At 40.0% G+C, this 19,777-nt stretch overlaps 2 protein-coding genes across 2 annotated transcripts; one reads left to right on the top strand and one right to left on the bottom strand.

Annotated features, from left to right (window-relative positions):
- Positions 1–301: 301 nt before the first annotated feature.
- Positions 302–3,730, bottom strand: timm29 (translocase of inner mitochondrial membrane 29). Its single transcript, XM_077620080.1, has 2 exons — positions 3,532–3,730; positions 302–1,089 (listed from the first exon to the last, which is right to left on the bottom strand). Exons 1-2 carry the CDS (start codon positions 3,632–3,634, stop codon positions 497–499), a joined length of 696 nt encoding a protein of 231 aa, XP_077476206.1. The 5' UTR covers positions 3,635–3,730; the 3' UTR covers positions 302–496.
- An 896-nt stretch (positions 3,731–4,626) lies between these two features.
- Positions 4,627–19,080, top strand: rpl23 (ribosomal protein L23). Its single transcript, XM_077618422.1, has 5 exons — positions 4,627–4,765; positions 7,082–7,165; positions 11,428–11,556; positions 15,316–15,429; positions 18,950–19,080. The coding sequence occupies exons 1-5, from the start codon at positions 4,753–4,755 to the stop codon at positions 19,030–19,032; spliced, it is 423 nt and encodes a 140-aa protein (XP_077474548.1). The 5' UTR covers positions 4,627–4,752; the 3' UTR covers positions 19,033–19,080.
- The last annotated feature ends 697 nt before the right edge of the window (positions 19,081–19,777 follow it).

Here is a 19,777-nt window from a genome sequence, read left to right as displayed (position 1 = left end):
CGCATCTGTCAGAAGAGCCATTGAATTATTGCAGAATCAGTTTACAGAAGACCGCTGATAGTTTTATGCAGTTCAAGCGGTATGCTTTTCTTTTCCAAACTAGATGACTGTACGACAGGGGTCATTTGATTTGAGTGTGTGGTAGGAAGAAGACAAAAAAGGTTAGATAGCCGCTCGTGAGGACCGGACAGGGGGACTCGTGGTATAGGACCTTTCATATGTTATTCATCTCACAAGGGAAGGGTCCGTCATTCTGAAGTTGCTAACCTTTCAATATGTACAATATACAAAACAATGCAACTTGTCACTCAACGCATTTATTTACTCATGGTTGACTTAAGTGTATTGTTTAAACATACAATACATTAGATTTAAGCGTTAAAAGGTATGGTTTCACATGACACGTATCTGAAACGCAAACAAGCCAGTCTCATTATCAATAAACAATTTAGTAATGTCTCTATTTTGTTACAACTTCTGCACTCTTTAAAATAGTTCATTTCTCTTTAGCTTCCGATTTTAGTGGAAACCAAGACTCTTTGTGCAACTGCTCATTTGATTCCACAATCCTAACTGTGGCTGTTGCTGATACTTTCAGATGCTCTGGTAGGTGCAAAAACTCATCTTCATTAATGTCATAGTTTGTCATTTTTGAATCCAGGTTCCACCAACGGCCAACAAAGCCTACATCCATTATGCATCTAGGGAACTCTCGCCACTGCTTTGCCAAACTAGAACAGTGAGCTTCATACAGTGTGGTATCAGGGCTATGGTCAGTAAAATAAATCAGAGAGAGTAGACCCAGGTTAACATGGAACAGGCGACCCTCATTGCGAAGCTGAAGCAGACTCTGCACATGGCTATCAGAAGTTGCATTGCGGATCCATGATGACAGAAGACCCAGCTGGTTGGCGTGTTTAAGAAGTGCAGCTTCAAATGATGAATAATCAGGCTTGGAAGAGAAACAGGCGAATACGCCTCCAAGAACGGTAAAGGAAACTGATGCCTTGACAGGATGCTCCCACATGCCAACTACCATTTCACTACATGCTTCTTTGTAATCTGATAGCAGACTACGGCTCCATGTACCTTAAAAAAAAAAACAAGATGAGTAAAGTGACATCAAAGTTGTCATTTAACAAATATCCCTCGAAACAAGAGAGTGAGACTACACCCTTGTTCAAATGTTTTGTTTGATAAACTGAATGAGAATGTGTCTGAAAACTTGACTGCAAGGGGACAACCACCCTGGGATGAAATTACTTGAAACAAGTATCTGTGAATGTTTTCTCATTTTCACTGTTTTTTTTCTAAAAATGATATTTTAGACATGACAACACCTCAGATATATCAAATGACATGTTGGCTTTAAGTCACATTAAAATAAAAAAATATAATATACAGTAATACCTTGCTCCCACATTTCAAAAACATGCATGGTAGGCTGATTGGACACTATAAATTGCCCCTAGGTATGGGTGTGAGTGTGCATGGTTGGCCGTCTCCTTGTGCCCTATGATGGGCTGGCCACCAATTCAGGGTGTCCCCCGCCTCTGGCCCGGAGTCAGCTGGGATAGGCTCCAGCACCCCCTGTGACCCTAATGAGGATAAAGCGGTTCAGAAAATGAGGTGAGATGAGTAATACGTTGACATACGAGTGCCCCGGCATACAAGCAATTTGAGATACAAGTAGAATTTCGAGCAAATATTTACCTTGAGATACGAGACAGATTTTGATAAACGAGCATACAGCTTACGCGAGAGGCTGCTTATCAGAACATCCTCTCGCCGCAACTCCCTCGAGTAAATGTCTCTACGAGCACTGGGCGGAGCGTTGCATTTTTTCAGTGTTTTTCCCCCCAGTGCAGAATGGTGTACACGTGGCGGAGCTTGCTCGCTAATACGAGGAGTATACTACTTCTTGTTAGCAAGTGGTCGTCCGTTATCCTATTGTGAGGACATTTGTGTGCATCATTTTTGGAATATTTTGAAGGGAAGCCAAAAGCAAACATCTAGGTTGCATCTGAAAGTCAAGGTGGAGGCGGGGCAAATAGAGCCAACCCGGCCGGAGAAGAAAGGTATCAAAATTTAAAACAAAATTAGAATTAAGTTTAGTGTAAGGTTAGATAAAATTTATTTTAGAGTGTGTCTGCATCGTAATCCAAGTTCATTTAAATGTGTTTGTTATGAGCGCGTTGCCGTGCAAAAAGTCTCCCCCCCCTCTCTGTCCATCTCTCTACCCTCTGCGAAATCCGTCTATTTTTAGTTCTATTAAACACATTTTAGTATACAATTAAACCACTAGTTTTTGTTACTTTGTTAATAGATGGAAAATTAGAACAAATAAAACATTTTTCCAATCCAATATCCTGTTTTTGGTGTTTTTCAGAGGGTTGGAACGAATTAATTTGTTTTTAGTTCATTTCTTATGGGAAATGTTCGTTTAAGTTACGAGAAAATCGGCATACAAGCTCAGTCCCGGAACGAATTAAGCTCGTATTTCGAGGTACCACTGTACCTTTCTTCTCCCGGGTTGGCGCTATTTGCCCCACCTCCACCTTGACTTTCAGCTGCAGTATCATTTGTATCATCAATATCCTCATTAGGGTCGCAGGGGGTCTGGAGCCTATCCCAGCTGACTCCGGGCCAGAGGCGGGGGACACTCTGAATCGGTGGCCAGCCGATCGCAGGTCACAAGAAGAATGACAACCATGCACACTCACACCCATACCTAGGGGGAATTTAGTGTGTCCAATCAGCCTACCATGCATGTTTTTGGAATGCGGGAGGAAACCGGAGTACCGGGAGGAAACCCACGCAGGCAACATGCAAACTCCACACGGATGGATGTGACCTGGATTTGAACCCAGGACCCTGGAGCATGAGTTACGTGACAATTTTGGAATGGATTGTCGATGCCTGGGCGAAAGTGCCGGCGAGCGCTGTAGTTTGTTTGAGCTTTCGTCAAAGCTGGAATCACTATTACGAAACCCCACGACGAACACGCTGACCAATGTGATGGAACCCAGCATTGTTGGCCACCTCTTTATGTCGCATACAGACTTTTATAGATTTGTAGACGTTTGAATATTTTGGCTTATATTTTCGCGAATATACATTACGTCAATAAAACAAAATCAAACTCAGTTTTGCTCCTGTTGCCCTTTTTTAAGCATACGCTAGCATGCATCCTATGTGCTATGCTGTGTGTCATGCTAGCACAACCATAGTAGCGCGTCTTTTAAAACGAAGCACCCTCTGTATAGACAAAAAAAAAGAAAATACACTTGCGACTGTGACTGCGCCCTTTAGTGGTGCGTTAGTTATATAGGTGTGAAAATACCGTATATATTTATATACCCTCGCAACCGTTTTGGGGATAAGCAGTACGGAAAATTAATTAATGGAAAAATTATCGCAGAATTCGGGATTGTTTTCCGTGGAATCAACACTGCAGCTGACTTCCATTAAAGAAGTTTAGCAAATGACTTCACACAAGGCACGTTGAACGAAAGTAGTGTTCTTTCTCACCTGCTTTACTATCTTTTATTTTTCCCCAGTAACTTTTAGAGCGAAGTGTGATTGATGTGTCTCCTCCAACAAAGATCCTTCTGGTGAACAAACGCAGAGCCATATCGACCACAAATATTATGCCGGCCAAGTTAATTGCAAAAAGGACATAAAAGACTGCCTGCGAATTAGCACTAATGTGCGCATGCGTACGCGTTCAGACATTTTGGGTATAGATATCATTTAGAAAGCGAAACAAGTTATTGGGATTTAAGTTGTCAGTTGTGGACCATTTTGGGGACAGACAATTCGAGCCTCGCAACAATAAAGTCGAACGAACATTGACTTAGAAACAATTGGAGATTGCTCAATTATCAAACAGCTTGTTTTTCATAAACGTCTGAGATTATGTAATTCAATGTTATACTATTTTTAGGTCAAACAGACACTATATCATTATTCAGGCCACGCTAATTTGGTTGTATTAATCAAACCTTTCAGAGATATGGCAAGATTTTAGCAATTTTAAATGAACTTATTATTTCATTCTTTTTCCACGCTGCTTATCATCAAAAGGTTTGTGGAAAAGGACATTTAATGGAGTAATTTATTTATTCGCCTTACGTCCTGCAGAGAAATCCTTTAGATGGCGGCTGGTTAGTTATAGGGTGCCGACTCCTCTTTGAGACATCTAGCTCAATTCATTATATCTTTGCCGAGAACCATCAACATGTATATAGAACGAAATGCGGAAAGTCTGATTCGGCGGCGTTAGTAACCAATGGCCATCTTAAAGCAGTAGACTTGCTTCTGCTCTGGTTGCATTGGACCTAGGTGACTAATTTTCTCCACTAAAACATTCTTAACTCGACGAAATTAAGACAATTTTTAACGAGTTGGTTTAAAAGTTATCGTAATATCGTGGCTATGATTGAGGTGTGATGTTGACAAATACATATTAAGTATGCAGTTGATCTGCTGTAGTTTATTTTTTAAATATCGAGTTTTTAAATTGTTTTAAAATATAATATGTTATACCTATTTTTAAATTCACTATAATCTAATGCTTAACAAGTAGCGTTGAAACTAAAGGGCCGGCAAGTGATAATGCCGATTGGCTCCTAGCTCCCCTTATTGCATCTAGTTCTTTATTCATGTGATATCTATGACTCGCAAGCCAAGAGAATAATTCTTTATTTCCCACAATCCTTTCCGACTTCGTCCTCTTTCCCCATCGCAGCCATGTCGAAGAGAGGTGAGAAAACTATCTCGTCGAATCTCTTTCCATCAGCCATTTCCAGTTTCTTATGCGATGATCCGTCGTACTGTTTGTGTAATTTGTCAGCATGCTTAGATACACTACAGTTTAGTTTCCATTCATATATTAGTTTATATACATTTGAATAACAGGCTTGGGAATGGGGCCTAGCGATTAACAACATGTGATACGCGTCTCCATGTTGTATATAAAGTCTGATGACTGGTTTAATGCAGTTGTAATAATTTGGGTGTTCGATGATGTAGTAATCGAATGAGTTGACTGTAAAATTGATGTTTCCGTGTTTTAACACGTACAGGCATAGTTGCACTAAATACGGCCCTGAACCAGTCGGCCTGACGCTCGCTAGCAAATTCGTATCCATTGTAAAATTAATGTTACACAGCCCACGTTTGCATCGCGCCGTTGATGCTTAGCTGTTCTGCCGGTCGCTAAAGATACACTGGAGTTGTCTACCTAAAAAGAATAAAAGTCAATCAAATTAAACGTTTTTCAATAACCTAACACCCAGTTTTCAGTATCGGCCTTGTTTGAGCTGATTTGGAAAAATGAAAATAAAGATATTGAAGTTATTATCTGAACTGATACTGTCTATATAATTAAAAATTATTCGGAATCAACAAGTGCGACACAGTCGTGAAGTGGAACTAAATTTAATGTATATTACTATATATATGCATACACATTCATACACACCTACATACACTCACATATATACATACACTTCCATACATGCATACACACATACATACACTTGCACATATATATATATGCATACACATACATACACTTGCATACATCTACATATATATGCATACATACACTTGCATATATACATATATACACATATATACATGCATACATATGCACACATACTAATCCAAGGGTGTCAAACTCGAGTTGGTTGGCGGGCCGCATTAACGTCAACTCGATTTCACTCGGGCCATTTTAGATATAATATTTAGATTTTTCTATATCTGTTAGCAATCCATTAGCAAAGCTGTTAAATTGTGTTCGATCCATAGCTTTCACAAATTTAAATGAACTTGGATTATGATACAGACACACTCAAAAATAAGTTAAATCTAACCTTACACTAAACTTAATTCTCATTTTGTTTTAAATTTGTTTATACCTTTCTCCTCCTGGGTTGGCTCTATTTGCCCCGCCTCCACCCTAACTTTCAGATGCAACCTATTGAGGGTTGTTTGCATTTATCTTCCCTTCAAGATTTTCCGAGAATGATGCACACAAATGTCCTCACAATAGGATAACGCACGACCACTTGCCAACTTGCCCGGGAAGTAGTACTCTTCTCGTATTAGCGAACAAGCTCCGCCATTCGCACTGACTAACGGGAAAAAAACATTGAAAAAATGCAGCGCTTCTCCCAGTGCTCGTAGAGACATTGCACGAGGGAGTTGCGACCAGAAAGACAGTGCCCATGATGTTCTTATGAGCAGCCTCTCGTGTCCGCTGTATGCTCGTATATCAGAATTTATCTCGTGTCTCAAGATAAATATTTGCTGGAAATTTTACTCGTATCTCAAATTGCTCGTATGCCGGGGCACTCGTATGTTGAGGTATTACTGTATACATATTTTGAGAAAGCGAGAGAGAGAGAGAGATACAGTTGTGGTCAAAAGTTTACATACAGCAAAACGTTTTCATCCTGATCGTGGCTGTGACAAAACAGTGCCATGCACTTCATACTTACAAACAATTGTTTGCACTGCTGCTCTTGGCACCTGCAGCTGCTTTGAAATGGCTCCAAGTGACTTCCGTGACTTGTTCAAGTCAAGGGTTTGCTTTTTCAGATCCATGCTGAGCTTTGACTTTCCCATTTTAGCGTTTGTGGGCATTTGCATCCAATGAGCCCTATTTAAATGGCCTCAGAGAAGTCACCAGCTGTAGTCACTCATCACTCAATAGAAGTTAAGAGGCCATGCTATGAAGCTCATTTTACTGACACAACTCTCTAAGTCACCAAAATTGCTAATTCATGTTGCTATATGTATATTTTTGACAGCAGATTTGATCTCTTTTTCTGCTAACCCATAATAAAGTCATAGAAGAACCAAACTTCATGAATGTTTTTTGTGACAGAAATATCTGTTCCAATCACTATCAGAGTTGTAGAAATAACTGGAAACTCAAGAGAGCCATGACCTTATGTTCTTCACAAGTGTATGTAAACTTTTCACCACAACTGTATATACAATTAGAATTTTACATATGAAATTGAGCTAAATATTTTTTTCTGAATGCTGAACCCAGTGTTTATTTTTACAGGGCGTGGGGGTTCATCTGGAGCCAAGTTCCGCATCTCGTTGGGTCTACCTGTGGGAGCGGTTATTAACTGTGCTGACAACACTGGTATGCTTTTACAGTCATGTCATCATTTATGTACGATTCGGCAGAAAAGGCACCTGAGACGCGTGTCATTACCAACAAAGGGCACTTGTTAACGCATGGTTCCAAGATGTCCAATATGAAACGATCGACGTAATGGAAAGTTACGACATCTCTTCTTAGGCAAGGCTGAAGGTCCCACACATAAGATCCTGATCTATAATCCTTATAAAGTGTGATTTATGGGTGTGAATGTTAAGATTCTCTCGCTACGTTTGTCCAAACCGTGCAACGTAGAGTTGAATTTTTTTATGGTGGCCAGAAATGGCTGTCGGACCCTAATAGACTCAATCTTTTATTTGTTAAAGCTGAAAGCAGAGTTGATGTATGAATCGTTTTTAGTTGATATCCCTTCAATGCACCGCATAGCTGATTGGTCGTAAGTAGGCCGCCTTTCCACGTCATTTTGGGAAGAATTTCAGACAGCGAGTTTCCGCGGCGGCTCCACCCGGGCCCGCGCCCGAGGCTTCCGTGCTCACCGCGGCGGCCTTCCTACTCGGCGGAGCTTGACGCGCGCCGGACGTCCTCGATTCCCATCACGGAGCGACTATGGCCGGCCGCCGGAGCGGACGCGGTTGAGTTGAACCGTGGGCGGACGACTATGGCCGGACGCCGGAGCGGACGCGGTTGAGTTGTACCGCCGGACGCCGACGTTCGCTGCCCCGCCGGCCGGGTGTGGGCCCGACGCTCCAGCGCCATCCATTTTCATTAAAGTTTAATGAGCGCTTGATGAACTGGCGCATGCGCAGAACGTGACTGGTGGCTTCCCACCCACGCATGCGCAGATACAAATCCCCAGCGCGATCAAAACCGTGCATCGTACAGAGTTGATTTTTTTTATGGTGGCCAGAAATGACTGTCAGATCCTAATAGACGAGTGATTGAATTTCTTCACCTTCTCCAAGTGTGTAAACTCAACTTTTATTTGTTACAGCTGAAAGCAGGGTTGATGTATGAATCGTTGTTTTTACATGTGCCCTAACGCACCGCGTGGCTGATTGGTCCACCAGCGATTTTGTAGGTGCTCCCCGGAACACTTTTTTTCTGTCATGACTGGAGTTATAAAACATCCACCCATCCATAAATCACGCTTTATCTATTCTCTAATCCTTATAAAGCGTGATGTACGGGTGGATGTGTGTTTGTGTGCGTGCACCTGGAAACTCGCTAGCGGAAATTATTCCCAAAATGACGTGTAAAGGCATCTTGGGTCAGCGCATCCAGCACCATCGTGTCTCGCCGAGTCTTCCTTCACGACAGGGAAAAAAAGTGTTTCGGGGAGCAGGAATAGATAAAGCATGATTTAACATTCTCACGGTACTTTTGTCCAAACCCTGCATCGTAGAGAGTAGACACAATGGTGGTCAGAAACGGCTGTCGGATGGATCAAAACCGTGCATCGTACAGAGTTGAAATTTTCTATGGCGGCTAAAAACGGCTATCGAATCCTAATAGACGATAAAGCATGATTTATGGATGGGTGGATGTTTTATGTTAACATTCTCAAGCTACTTTTGAGCAAACTCTGCATCGTAGAGAGTTGACATTATGGTGGCCAGAAACGGCTGTTGGATTCTAATAGGTGAGTGATTGAATTTCTGGACCTTCTCAGTGTGTAAACTCAAGCTTTGAGCATTTGCAAGTATTGATGAGTACGCCTGACCTGAAATATGTTAGCTTGGTGCTCTGTTGTGGTGGTTTAAGTTAGTTGCATGAACTTCGCAACAGCACTGAAATATGTTAGCTTGGTGTTCTGTTGTGGTGGTTTAAGTTAGTTGCATGAACTTCGCAACAGCACTGCTATTGTGTATTTATTTTCGTCATATTTTCATTTTGGTTTACAATGTTTTACCAAAAGTAACACCCAAACATTGCTCAAATAGGTAAAATTCGTCAGCCTTTCTTTTGAAATTGACCGTCACTTTTTCCTGTAAGGCATACTCCCTGCTTCTGTATACATTCCCTTTTTGACATACTTTACATACGTTTGCGCCGTCGATTTCACCAATTATACCAAAAAAAGAGAAGTTCTCATTTCGTATCGAGTTGGGAAAGGTGCAAACAATTGAAGTGCACCAAGATGGCAGCACAATCTTCTGCATTCCAAAGTGGCGGCAAGGCTTCCACCTCGGCGGGAGCTCATGATTCTGCATCTGTATCATGGTTACATGCTCAGATGCCCATTACTGTGAGTGTTTAATTAGCGGGGGCAATATCAGCTGTGGGGCCTGCATGCGTCTAACTGAAATCTTCCTTTCTCATCTAACCCATTTTTAAAAATGGGATTTTTTTTAATAGAGACACAATTGTGTTTTGGTTCTAAACAAGCAGGCGGGACCGGCGAGTCAGTGCCCCCCCTGCTTGTGATTGTTAAGAGTCAGATATGTGTCAGAGTATTTCGCTGGGCACATTGCTATGTTGCGGTACAAACGAAATTGTTCAAGCCCAAGGAAAACCAACAGTCTGTATTAAATCTTATTCTCGGGCGATCTACCAATAATACCTTGGCGATTGACGAAACGAGCACCCATAATTTAGAGAGATGTCATTTAACTGCACTTCCAATATTAGGATATATTGTCACTGAAATAGCCTTAAAATAATTTTCGATAAATTTAGGACATTACAATGTTTCCCTCGAATATCGTGTATAATGTAGACCAGACATGGCCGCGATAATCGAAAAACAGCGAAGTAGCATCACCCCTATTATTTCTACCATAAGTACAATATCAAGAAGTGTTGATATCAAATGTTAAACAATTATATAGTAATTGTGTAAACACTTGAAGTACTCTCCTCATCTCTGATAATCGCTCTTCTCTGGTTAATCTTAAACCAAAAAATGACAATCAGAGACCTTTGCTGTACGATTGGGTGAAGTGAAGATGATGATTTAGTTATTGACAGCTTTATTATGGCAATCGGGTCAATCTTTTTCAAATCTGAGAATTGTCTGGTCAGCAGGAGGAGCTTGTGTTTTTTGGCGCTAAAGGAACATGGTGATGGGGAGTTGACTGCTGTTTCTTTTTTGTACAAATATGGTTTTGTACAAGGACATGACACCATCAAGATGATTGCCATATTCGATAGCTATGACCATTTTGTCATCAATCTCTGGGGCATTTTGTTTCAAATTGTGAGCTACATGGAAAATTTCCCGATTTCTCCAAATACTTAGGCGACGTTCTTCATATTTATTAACGTCATCGTTTGATAGAAATTAAACTTCCACTTCGCTCCTCTGTGCCGCCCAGAGACCTCTAATTTTAGATAAGGGCTATGGCGTCCGCTCCGCTGTAAGGTCGCCCGGAGCTCGCGCTTCTGGAAAAATTCTCCCTCACTAAGGCTCCCGGCTGTCCGGCCTGCCCAGGGCACTCTATTTTCAGATAGGGACGAAGGCATCCGCTATAAGGTCGCCCAGGGCTCGCGTATCTGAAACCCCCCCCCCCCCCTGAGGCTCCTGGCCGTCCAGCCCGCTGGGAGAGCTGTATTTTCTGATAATAGCGATGGCCTCCGCCATTTTCGATCAGAGCTGAGTTAAGTGACATTCCCACCTTCTGCCTCTTTGCGAGTTTTAGTGTGAATTTTGACATTTATGAACGTTTTTATTTAAAATACTGTGCAGTGGTGAAGGCTGACCATATTGCAGAGCTGCCAACCTCAGTCAACACCATTTCAGGAGTAGCCTTGTCCCATTTCCCGAGTATTTCCGGAGTGAATGCGATTCACGCAAAATTGATAAATGTAAAATAAGTTAAATAACCGTAGGACAATTTAAGTCACACTGTTATCATGTTTTTACATTAATTGGAAGGGTTTTTGCAAACTATTGAAAAAGTACAGCATAATGAAAATAAGTTTATCTTTGTTTGGATTTTCGTTGATTTTACAGTCAGTAATTCCGTGTGTCACGCTGAAGTCGCACTTGCATGTTGTACAATGTGCAAATGTCAGTCCTTTTCACATGGGATATTTAATCGAATACAAACCACCAATAAGCTTATGCGAGTGTCTGGGTTTCATATTAGAAGTTTCATCCAATCCGATACTCGAGGCCTATCATTACAGTATGAGCTAGTTTATTAATTAAACATTGTTTATTATGGTAACTACGCGTACTCCGCACCAATCTGGTTGGTTCTCGTGAGATTTAATGCTGGTTTAATTAACCTAACTGTTGCAACCTGGGTTTAACATATATGTGCCCACTACTTTTGTCTAAGGTGCCAAGAACCTTTACATCATCTCCGTGAAGGGTATTAAGGGGCGACTTAATCGTCTCCCTGCAGCTGGAGTAGGTGACATGGTGATGGCGACAGTCAAGAAAGGCAAGCCTGAGCTCAGGAAGAAGGGTGAGTTCAATTTTGCTATGAAAAAAAATCTGTATTTTTTTGTCTGTTTTTACATTGTCAGGGTGGTCGCTAGGCTGGAATATTTAGGGCTTTATGAATTTAACGGCGTATTGGAGAAATATGGGAGGATCTAAGCAAAGGGGAACTTAATTCATGCAAGTTTGACAACAAAGTTGGACAATGACTAGTGATGTAAAAAAAATGTTCTCAATTTTATCACAATTGTTACCAAACCGCTGTGCCACGAGAGATGGTCCGCTGTGTAGCAGAAATTATATACCAAGAAGTCATACATGTAAATAGGGCTGTCTGAAATGATTTTTTTTCATTAATATCTTGACCACAGGTGGTACCACTGTATGTCAGTAAGGATGTTTCCCTTAATTATCCAGTACAATCTTACACCAGCCATGCCAAATGCCGCGAGCTGGTACTTTGCACTACTGCAGTTAGTATAACTTGTAGCTTGTAAGTGAAGCTGGTCGATAAAATGATGACGACAATTGTCGTCAAATAATTTTTACCAAAAACAATAACTTTCGATAAAAATTACCACCACTTCCCGGGTTCTGTTTTTACATGAACGCTAAATCAAGTGTTTTTGAGCATTGTTAACAATAGAGGATAGCACGGAGCATGAACGCAAAAGGACATTAACATGGCCAAAATGAGTGATTATGAGAAGCAGGACAACACTGAGCTGATCCACTATAAGATCCAAGTGAATTCTCCCTGGTGTTTTCTTTCTTATTTTTGTTAAATGCCTTGTAAATACCTATGCACCAAGAGCAGCCTTATTGTAAATGTGCTGAACCCACTGTCCTCATTTGAGGACAACCTGTAATATTTTTTTTACTTGTTATTAAGGTGTCTCCCCATTCTATGTAAAGGTTCTGCAAACGTTGCAAAAATCTTAAAACTTTTTAACTTGGGTTAAAATGGGTTAAGTTCATCCAACTTATTTTATTTTTGTAACCATGTGTGAGGCAAATTTAGACTTTCTTTTTGTGGGGCTGAAAATAGTCTGCTTGCCAATGGCGATGCCATCGGTTGATTTTCTTTATTTCATATTGCACAGCATATTTTGGTTAAAATTCACATTTATAAAAATAAAGATGCCTTTCAAAATTTCAGCAGGTTTTATTCTTTACTTTTCATGTTGTTAGGGGGGAGTTTTTTTAATCTTTATTTTACAACAGAACAACAAAAATACTTTTTAAATCAAACTGTATATTCTCTTTTCTTAAGGTAACGGTTACTTTCATAATTGAATAATGAGGAAAGTAATTTATTTACATAGAAGATTGAAGTTTCAAATTTGAAAGAAAAAAAGATGTGATAGATATCGATATTGACTGAATTTTTTTCTAATCGTGATAAAAAAAAATTGTCATATGGCCCAGCTTTGCTCAAGTATCTTTTGTCATATGTATTTATCCGATTTTCTTTGAGGCACTTTAATCTGCTTAACCTTAAACCTCCCTATGAACTGGTTATGCTCTACAGTAATCCCTTGATTATAGTGACCTCACTTCTCACGAATTCACTACTTCGTGATTTTATTTTCTACTATTGATTAAAGTTTTTTTTTTACTTCTGTGATGAGTCCTAGTAGCTAGTAGTTACGAGATTCAGCGTGGATTTTCACATTTTTATTAACTTAGAAAAAAAAGAAAAAAATCAAGTTCATAGAAATGTGAAAATCCACGTTGAAACTTGTTAGCGGAAGCTACTCGCTACTACGACTCAGCACTGAAGTAAAAAATTTAATTTTTAAAATTAATAGCAGAAAAAATTGAAGTGGTGAATAAGTGAGTTAAAAAAAACTTTAATAGGAGTGATTCTACATTGCAATTTTTAGATTATCGTGGCCATGTCTGGTCTACATTAACCGCGATTTTGGAGGGATTACTATACTGCTATTAGGTCTGCATCTACAGTCAAAGTTTGGGCACTGATCATTTTCAAGATTTTCCTTTATAAATTATTGGTTGTTTGGGTCAGCAATTTCAGTTAAATATATATACCAGACAACCTTGGTGGTATTTAAGAAGTGAAATTAAGTTTATAGCATTTACATAGCGTCCAATAATTACCTTAACAAAAGTAGGCAGGTGCACAAATTGGGCCACCAACGGAAAAACGACATCAATATTTAGTAGATCCTCCTCTTACATAAATACTGTGATCCTCCTTCATTTAGCAGCTTGACTACATCGTGGATGTTTTTCTGATGGATATTTTTAAAAAGTTCATAATGTCTGAAACTCGTAACCGGAAGACAGATGAAAAATGGCGGACGTCGGGGTAGCGCTTCATCTCTCAGTCCCAAAAAAGGTATCTACAATAGAGAGAGGATGGGTGTGCCAAATATAAATATACACAGTGGCTAGATTGCATCTTGCCATTTCCTCTTTTGTTGCGAGTGAATTTTGTCTTTTTTTATCGCCGTGAAAATGCCTCCTAATATTGAAGTTCCTTTATGCTAAATGAGTAAGCAGCACGCAATTGCGGCATAAAATATTCGACAATGGAATTTTTTGTACATAATTCAGTTGGTAGGAATCGTTTTAATGAGGCTCCGCCGTGCAGTTAAAATGGAGACACAGGAAGTGAATGCACTTTTCTGGGGATGCAAGCGTGGTGTGGCGATCTGTATGCTACAAATAAAACAAAAATAAATTCTCGTGGGTTGAAGAGGTGTAGTGGCTAGTCTCTGCCCAGGTTGCCATGCGGCCATTGCAGTGACCGTTTTTCTCAAAGCGCCGAAGTGCGAAACTGCAAACTTGTGTGGACAAACACCCGGATGCTGAGAATACTTAAAAAGCCATTGAATTTGGTAATCGTCTTGACGGTGTCAGGACAACCACAGCAATATTTGTACAAGAAAACTGCCTCGAATCTGACGAAGACGACTTGGACCAAAGCTCCAATAACCTGTTTTCTACTATTTAAGTCAAGCGGAGAGGAACTATTTTGACTGGGAGTACAATTCTTAGAGTATTTACATTGTTTAAATTTATAGATTATAGTATTTAGATATTAATGCATTATAGTATTCATGTGGCTGTAACTGTGCTATTTAATAAATACACTTTTTGATAATTCTAGTCATACCTCTACTTACGAATGACTCTAGTTATACCTCTACTTACGAAAATTTCAGGTTACGAAATTGTTTATATGCAAATCTGTGACTCGAGATACGAAAATGATCCAAGTTATGAAATCCCCCAAAAAGTAAATGCATTCCCTTATCCATTATTTTATATTGCATTCCCCTTATTAAGCGATTAAAAACTGTACAAACGCAACGTGGCACATATTTTCACACAACACGGCACAGGTAAAAGTCTAATGTACTACAAAGTGGACGGCTTTAGGCCCTGGTAGAACGGGCTCTTGCCGCCATTTGGCGGACAAACGGGTATTACATCTATAATATTTTCATATGCTTTATTTTAAGACATTAATATATCATTTCCTTAATTTTCTCAACGAGCTTCGCTAAGTCAAGAAGAAGCTGAGTTTATTCGCGACTCCAAGCGTGCCCAAATACAGAAATAGCACTTGTTACTGAGACTGCGCCTTTAAATGCGGTGCGCCAAATAGTCGTGAAAATGTGGGCGAAGGATCACACTATGTCTAAATTGCAATGTAGTTTCATTCTTCTCCAGTACCCACTGCAAATTTGACATTAAGGTCAAGCATTGTACGTGTTAAAATGCTCTTTTGTTTGTGTTACTCTTCTCACCGTAGTGCATCCTGCAGTTGTGATCAGGCAGAGAAAATCATATCGAAGGAAAGATGGGGTCTTTCTCTACTTTGAGGACAATGCAGGTGTCATTGTTAATAATAAAGGAGAAATGAAAGGTGAGCTGTTTCCAATACTTGATTTTATTTTTGTGATCAATAAACAAGGTTCATATACATATATCATTTATATACCTTTCGCCTTTCAGAAATTACATCAATCTTATTTTTTAAATTAATAAAAAAAAGTGTCCCAATTATGAGCTTTACCTATATTTTTATATTACTAAAATCAGGAAATGCTGCATTTTTTTTTCTTTGGATGGGCTTTCTTTTGTGTATAATGATTAATCGGAAATGTGGACATTTTAAAATAGATCATGCAGTGGGTGGGTAGTGTGAAATGTGGAATGTATTCTTTTGGAACAACGCCAACCTACCATGCCTTTCTTTAGTAACTAGAATAGAATTTTACAGAGACGCCGCCTACAGGAATTTTACAGTAACAACACATGGGTTAACGCGTGCACGTCACCTACTTTTGTGTCACCTCCTACTTATGTATCACCGCCTACTTTTGTGTCACGGGATCTTGTCAATAAAACCCGTCGACGTGGAAATGGGGGTGGGATTTTAGCACAGACCACAGGACAACTACGCGGAGAGCACAGACTCTGTCCGTCTCCCTCCGTGCCCAACCCCCCTTGAGTGGGGGAGGGGAATTTGAGCACGTGGAGACAATGGAGGGACCACCTGTCCGGAATACAGTAGTTTTACTCGTGCTCCCTTTAAAAAAAAAACATGCTAGCGGGTAGCTGCTAGCATAAGATATGCTAGCCTAGTGTCACGCTAGCGCCCTATGCGAAGAGGCACCTTTTGTATTGACAAAAAATATATATATACCCGCAACTGAGACTGCCCTTTCAGACGATGCGTTTTATAGGTGTGAACATACGGTATTTTTTTTCCATAAGGGAAGTACACGAAGGCTGATCGAAGGTCTTGCGGTCAATCGTTAAAATATAAACCTTGATAACTGTTTAATGTGTATGCTATTATTGCACCCAGAGTCTTGGTGTACACTACGTATACGGTTATGTGCATATTTCCTGGTTGTTCGTATGTCATTTCCTTTTTGAATTTGTCTACGTGCAGACAACACCCTCCTTTTGTTTGTTCGACTTATTTCTTTTTTGAAGTTGAATAATTTGACATTTTGCATTTACAAAGACTATGATATTGACCCTAATAATATGCTTTTGATTCATACAGTATCTCAGAAATACCACGTGTGATTATTTTTCTTAAGGTTTTCCCTTCAAAGTAACACATTTGTACTCCCTATTAAGGTTAAAACTGGGAATCGGGGGCGATTTATACGGGAAAAATTGTAAAATTCAACAATTTCAAGGGTGCGGCTTATATGCAAGTAAATGCGGTGCTTGTCCGGTTAGTGTAGGGTAAGTTGTCGGAACCACTGTTGACACTTAATAAAATCGAACATCAGAGAGCACTCCGAGACAGCAAAAATGAGATTTTTAACTGCATCTGCAGAGGGGGGAAGGGAACAATGCAAAAGTTGGAGAATGTGTCTATTCTCCCGCTCTCTCGAAGTTGTCTCCCCCTCATCTCGTCGGCTCAACGGTGTTTTATTGAGATAGATCACGTGACATAGACATGGGTGGTGATACAAAAATAGGTGTAGTGCACGTTTTAACCAATAGGTGTCAACAAAATTCTATTCTAGTGACTAAAATACATAAAAGTGCAAAAGAATACATGCGTGAATATAAGAATACAATTCATATTTCACATAAGTGATAATTTGTTTCAGCTCTAACACAGACCACTTGTGTTTTGGGGGCCTTCACATGGATTCCTCTTGCAAAAGCACTTACTTTGTCTGATTTGTGACAAATGCGAGCTGTCGCGCAAGAGGATATAGAATTCGTCACTGTGGGTGAGATGACAGTTCAATACACTTTCTGTTGTCTCAATCAGTGACGAGACAAAGTTCTCTGTTACCTCTCAACTTTTGATCATAAAGTGACACATTATCGGCACCAATATTTGGACATTTCACTTGTATAGGTATCTGCTGTTTTTAATCCGACCGGGAGGGATGGAAAAAAACAATTTATAACTGGGCTATTTCGGCTCAGATGCAGCCGTGCCTGTCGCAGCTGCTCGTTTAGTCGATGGCATTCTTTTTTCTCATTAAATGAAATTTAAGTAATGCTAGACATCATACATGTATTTAGTATCTAACCCCAAAACCAGTTTCAAACAGTACGAAGTCTAAAAAATACTATTATCAAATGTGATGCATGTATATAATGTTTATTCAACCAGGTACAATAAGCTTAACATTTATTGTTCAGATGTAAAAGATTGTTATTTATCTTATAATTTTCTTTAATTTTTTTCAGTTTTTTACATCTTTAGTGGGACACTAAAGATGTAAAAAGGGTTTAGTTGGTATGTTTTGTTTCAAAGTCATTTGTAATTATACAACAGCTGCGTCTAACAAAATTAGTGGTGCTACTCCACAAAGTGCGCGTTTCAATAAAAACATAAGTAATTTAAAAAGTCACGTCCAGCCAAGGTAATTCTAAAATATTGCACAGTCTAAGATATTGCATATTGTTATTGCACACCCCAAAGTTATTGCACAGAAGGGTTTGTGTAAGTTCAGGGCCCTGATGGCTCTCGGGGAAAAAATACTGTCCCCAAGTCTATATGTCCGTGTTTTGTGAGACCTGTAGCGTCTGCCAGGGAGCAGTAGCTGGAACAGGTTGTAACCAGGGTGGTAATGGCCCCTGACAATGTTCCTGGCTCTGCTGAGGTAGCGAGGGCTGGCAATGTCATCCAGTGAGGGCAGAGAGCAGCCGATGATCTTCTGGGCAGTGTTGATCACTCTCTGCAGGGCTTTTCTGTCTGCTGCCGTGCTTCCAGCGTACCACACTGTAATGCGGTTATGCAGGATCCTCTCCACAGTGGCTCTATAGAAGTTAACCAGAAGCTTAGTGTACTGAGTACTCTCAGGAAATGGAGTTGCTTTTGGGCCTTATTAGCCACTGCCGTGGTGTTGGTAGACCAGGAGAGCTTGTTTGTGATGTGGACCCCCAGTAATCTGAAAGGCTGTACCCTGTCTACGCATACTCCATTTATTAGGAGTGTGGCCAGATCTCTGTTGGATTTGCGAAAGTCCAGGATAATTTCTTTAGTTTTCGTGGTGTTCGTAAATAACAATCAGACCAAGGAAAAAAAGCACCAAACTGGAGAGCAAAGAGCCGCTGCACCCGTGCGTGCCGCCATCTTTGTTTACATATAATGTACTGCTCTACTTAGGACAAAATATCTGGAACCAATTAATTTCATAAGTAGATGCATGACTATTTACACTTGTCATAAACTTTCTCACTAATACTGTGAATGTAGGTAGGTACAAGACAGTAAATGTGTGAATCAAATTCATTGTTTTTCCCCCTCAATGCTCTCACAATTGCCCATATTACTTGCTGTCTGCTACGAATCGACAGAAGGACATCTGATCGATTTTGATTTGTGCTATTAACACACTTGTTAGACTGATTAGTAGTAGTAATTAATGATTTCACACCTAATCTCCCTCCACCAGGTTCTGCCATCACTGGCCCTGTAGCAAAGGAGTGTGCTGATCTTTGGCCCAGGATTGCCTCAAATGCTGGAAGCATTGCCTAAGATTTTTGACAGACACCTTTTGTTTTCAATAAAAAAAATGTTCATAAACCTTTCTCCATGTAATTTTTTTTCTGGAAAAATAAGGTATCTTCATTTTGCTTAAAGATTGTCACTGGCTTGGCCCACAATACTTGGATACATTATATATTCATTTTGTCTGCATTCTAAATGTCTTCATTAAAATGTGTTCTTTGTTTGTTTTTGTTACCTAACCTTGATCAGCTTTTCTTCACAGTGTGGGTGAATGTTTCCTTTATCGGTTGGAATGAAAACCTGCACCCACTGTGGCCATTGAGGACCAGTTTGAACAATAGTGGCCAAGACAAATTGAAGTGCACCCTTAATGTAGTGTTTGTGCACAGAAGCATCCATTTCACAACTGGGTCGAAAAACAACTGCTTGGAATATTCGGTCAGCCAGAATGTAGCTTTCTTCCATGTAGGGCATTTGGGAAGAATGTCAAACACGTTAGTTATGTCAATAGTGGATCCAGGTACTTGAGAAAGGCTTCATCTTTGGCAAAAATGAAATTAACCTGAGTTTTTCTTGTTGGCCTACTGTGGGTAATTGTTAATTCTATTGTTTGGGCTAGAGAAGATGGGGAATCTTGTTTTTTTTTTTTTTGCCCCTGCCATGGCCACCATGGGGATTATGATCAAAAAACCTGTCAGAAAACCTTGTCTGCAATTTGTCCTAAAATCTTTCAGAACAAAATTAATGAACGCTAACAGTAGCTGATAGGTTT

This window comes from Stigmatopora argus, chromosome 14 (genome assembly GCF_051989625.1).
Source record: "Stigmatopora argus isolate UIUO_Sarg chromosome 14, RoL_Sarg_1.0, whole genome shotgun sequence".
Lineage (NCBI taxonomy): Eukaryota > Metazoa > Chordata > Actinopteri > Syngnathiformes > Syngnathidae > Stigmatopora > Stigmatopora argus.
The sequence above is the reverse complement of the archived record's forward strand: the minus strand, read 5'-3'. Positions and strand labels throughout refer to the sequence as shown.

Excerpts from the sequence above, each read along its gene's own strand:
- timm29 (XM_077620080.1), bottom strand. The coding sequence starts at position 3,634 with ATGGCTCTGCGTTTGTTCACCAGAAGGATCTTTGTTGGAGGAGACACA. Across the intron at positions 1,090-3,531 it reads AATAAAAGATAGTAAAGCAG|GTACATGGAGCCGTAGTCTG; the intron begins GTGAGAAAGAAC and ends TTTTTTTTTAAG.
- rpl23 (XM_077618422.1), top strand. Across the intron at positions 7,166-11,427 it reads TAACTGTGCTGACAACACTG|GTGCCAAGAACCTTTACATC; the intron begins GTATGCTTTTAC and ends CTTTTGTCTAAG. Across the intron at positions 15,430-18,949 it reads TAATAAAGGAGAAATGAAAG|GTTCTGCCATCACTGGCCCT; the intron begins GTGAGCTGTTTC and ends TCCCTCCACCAG.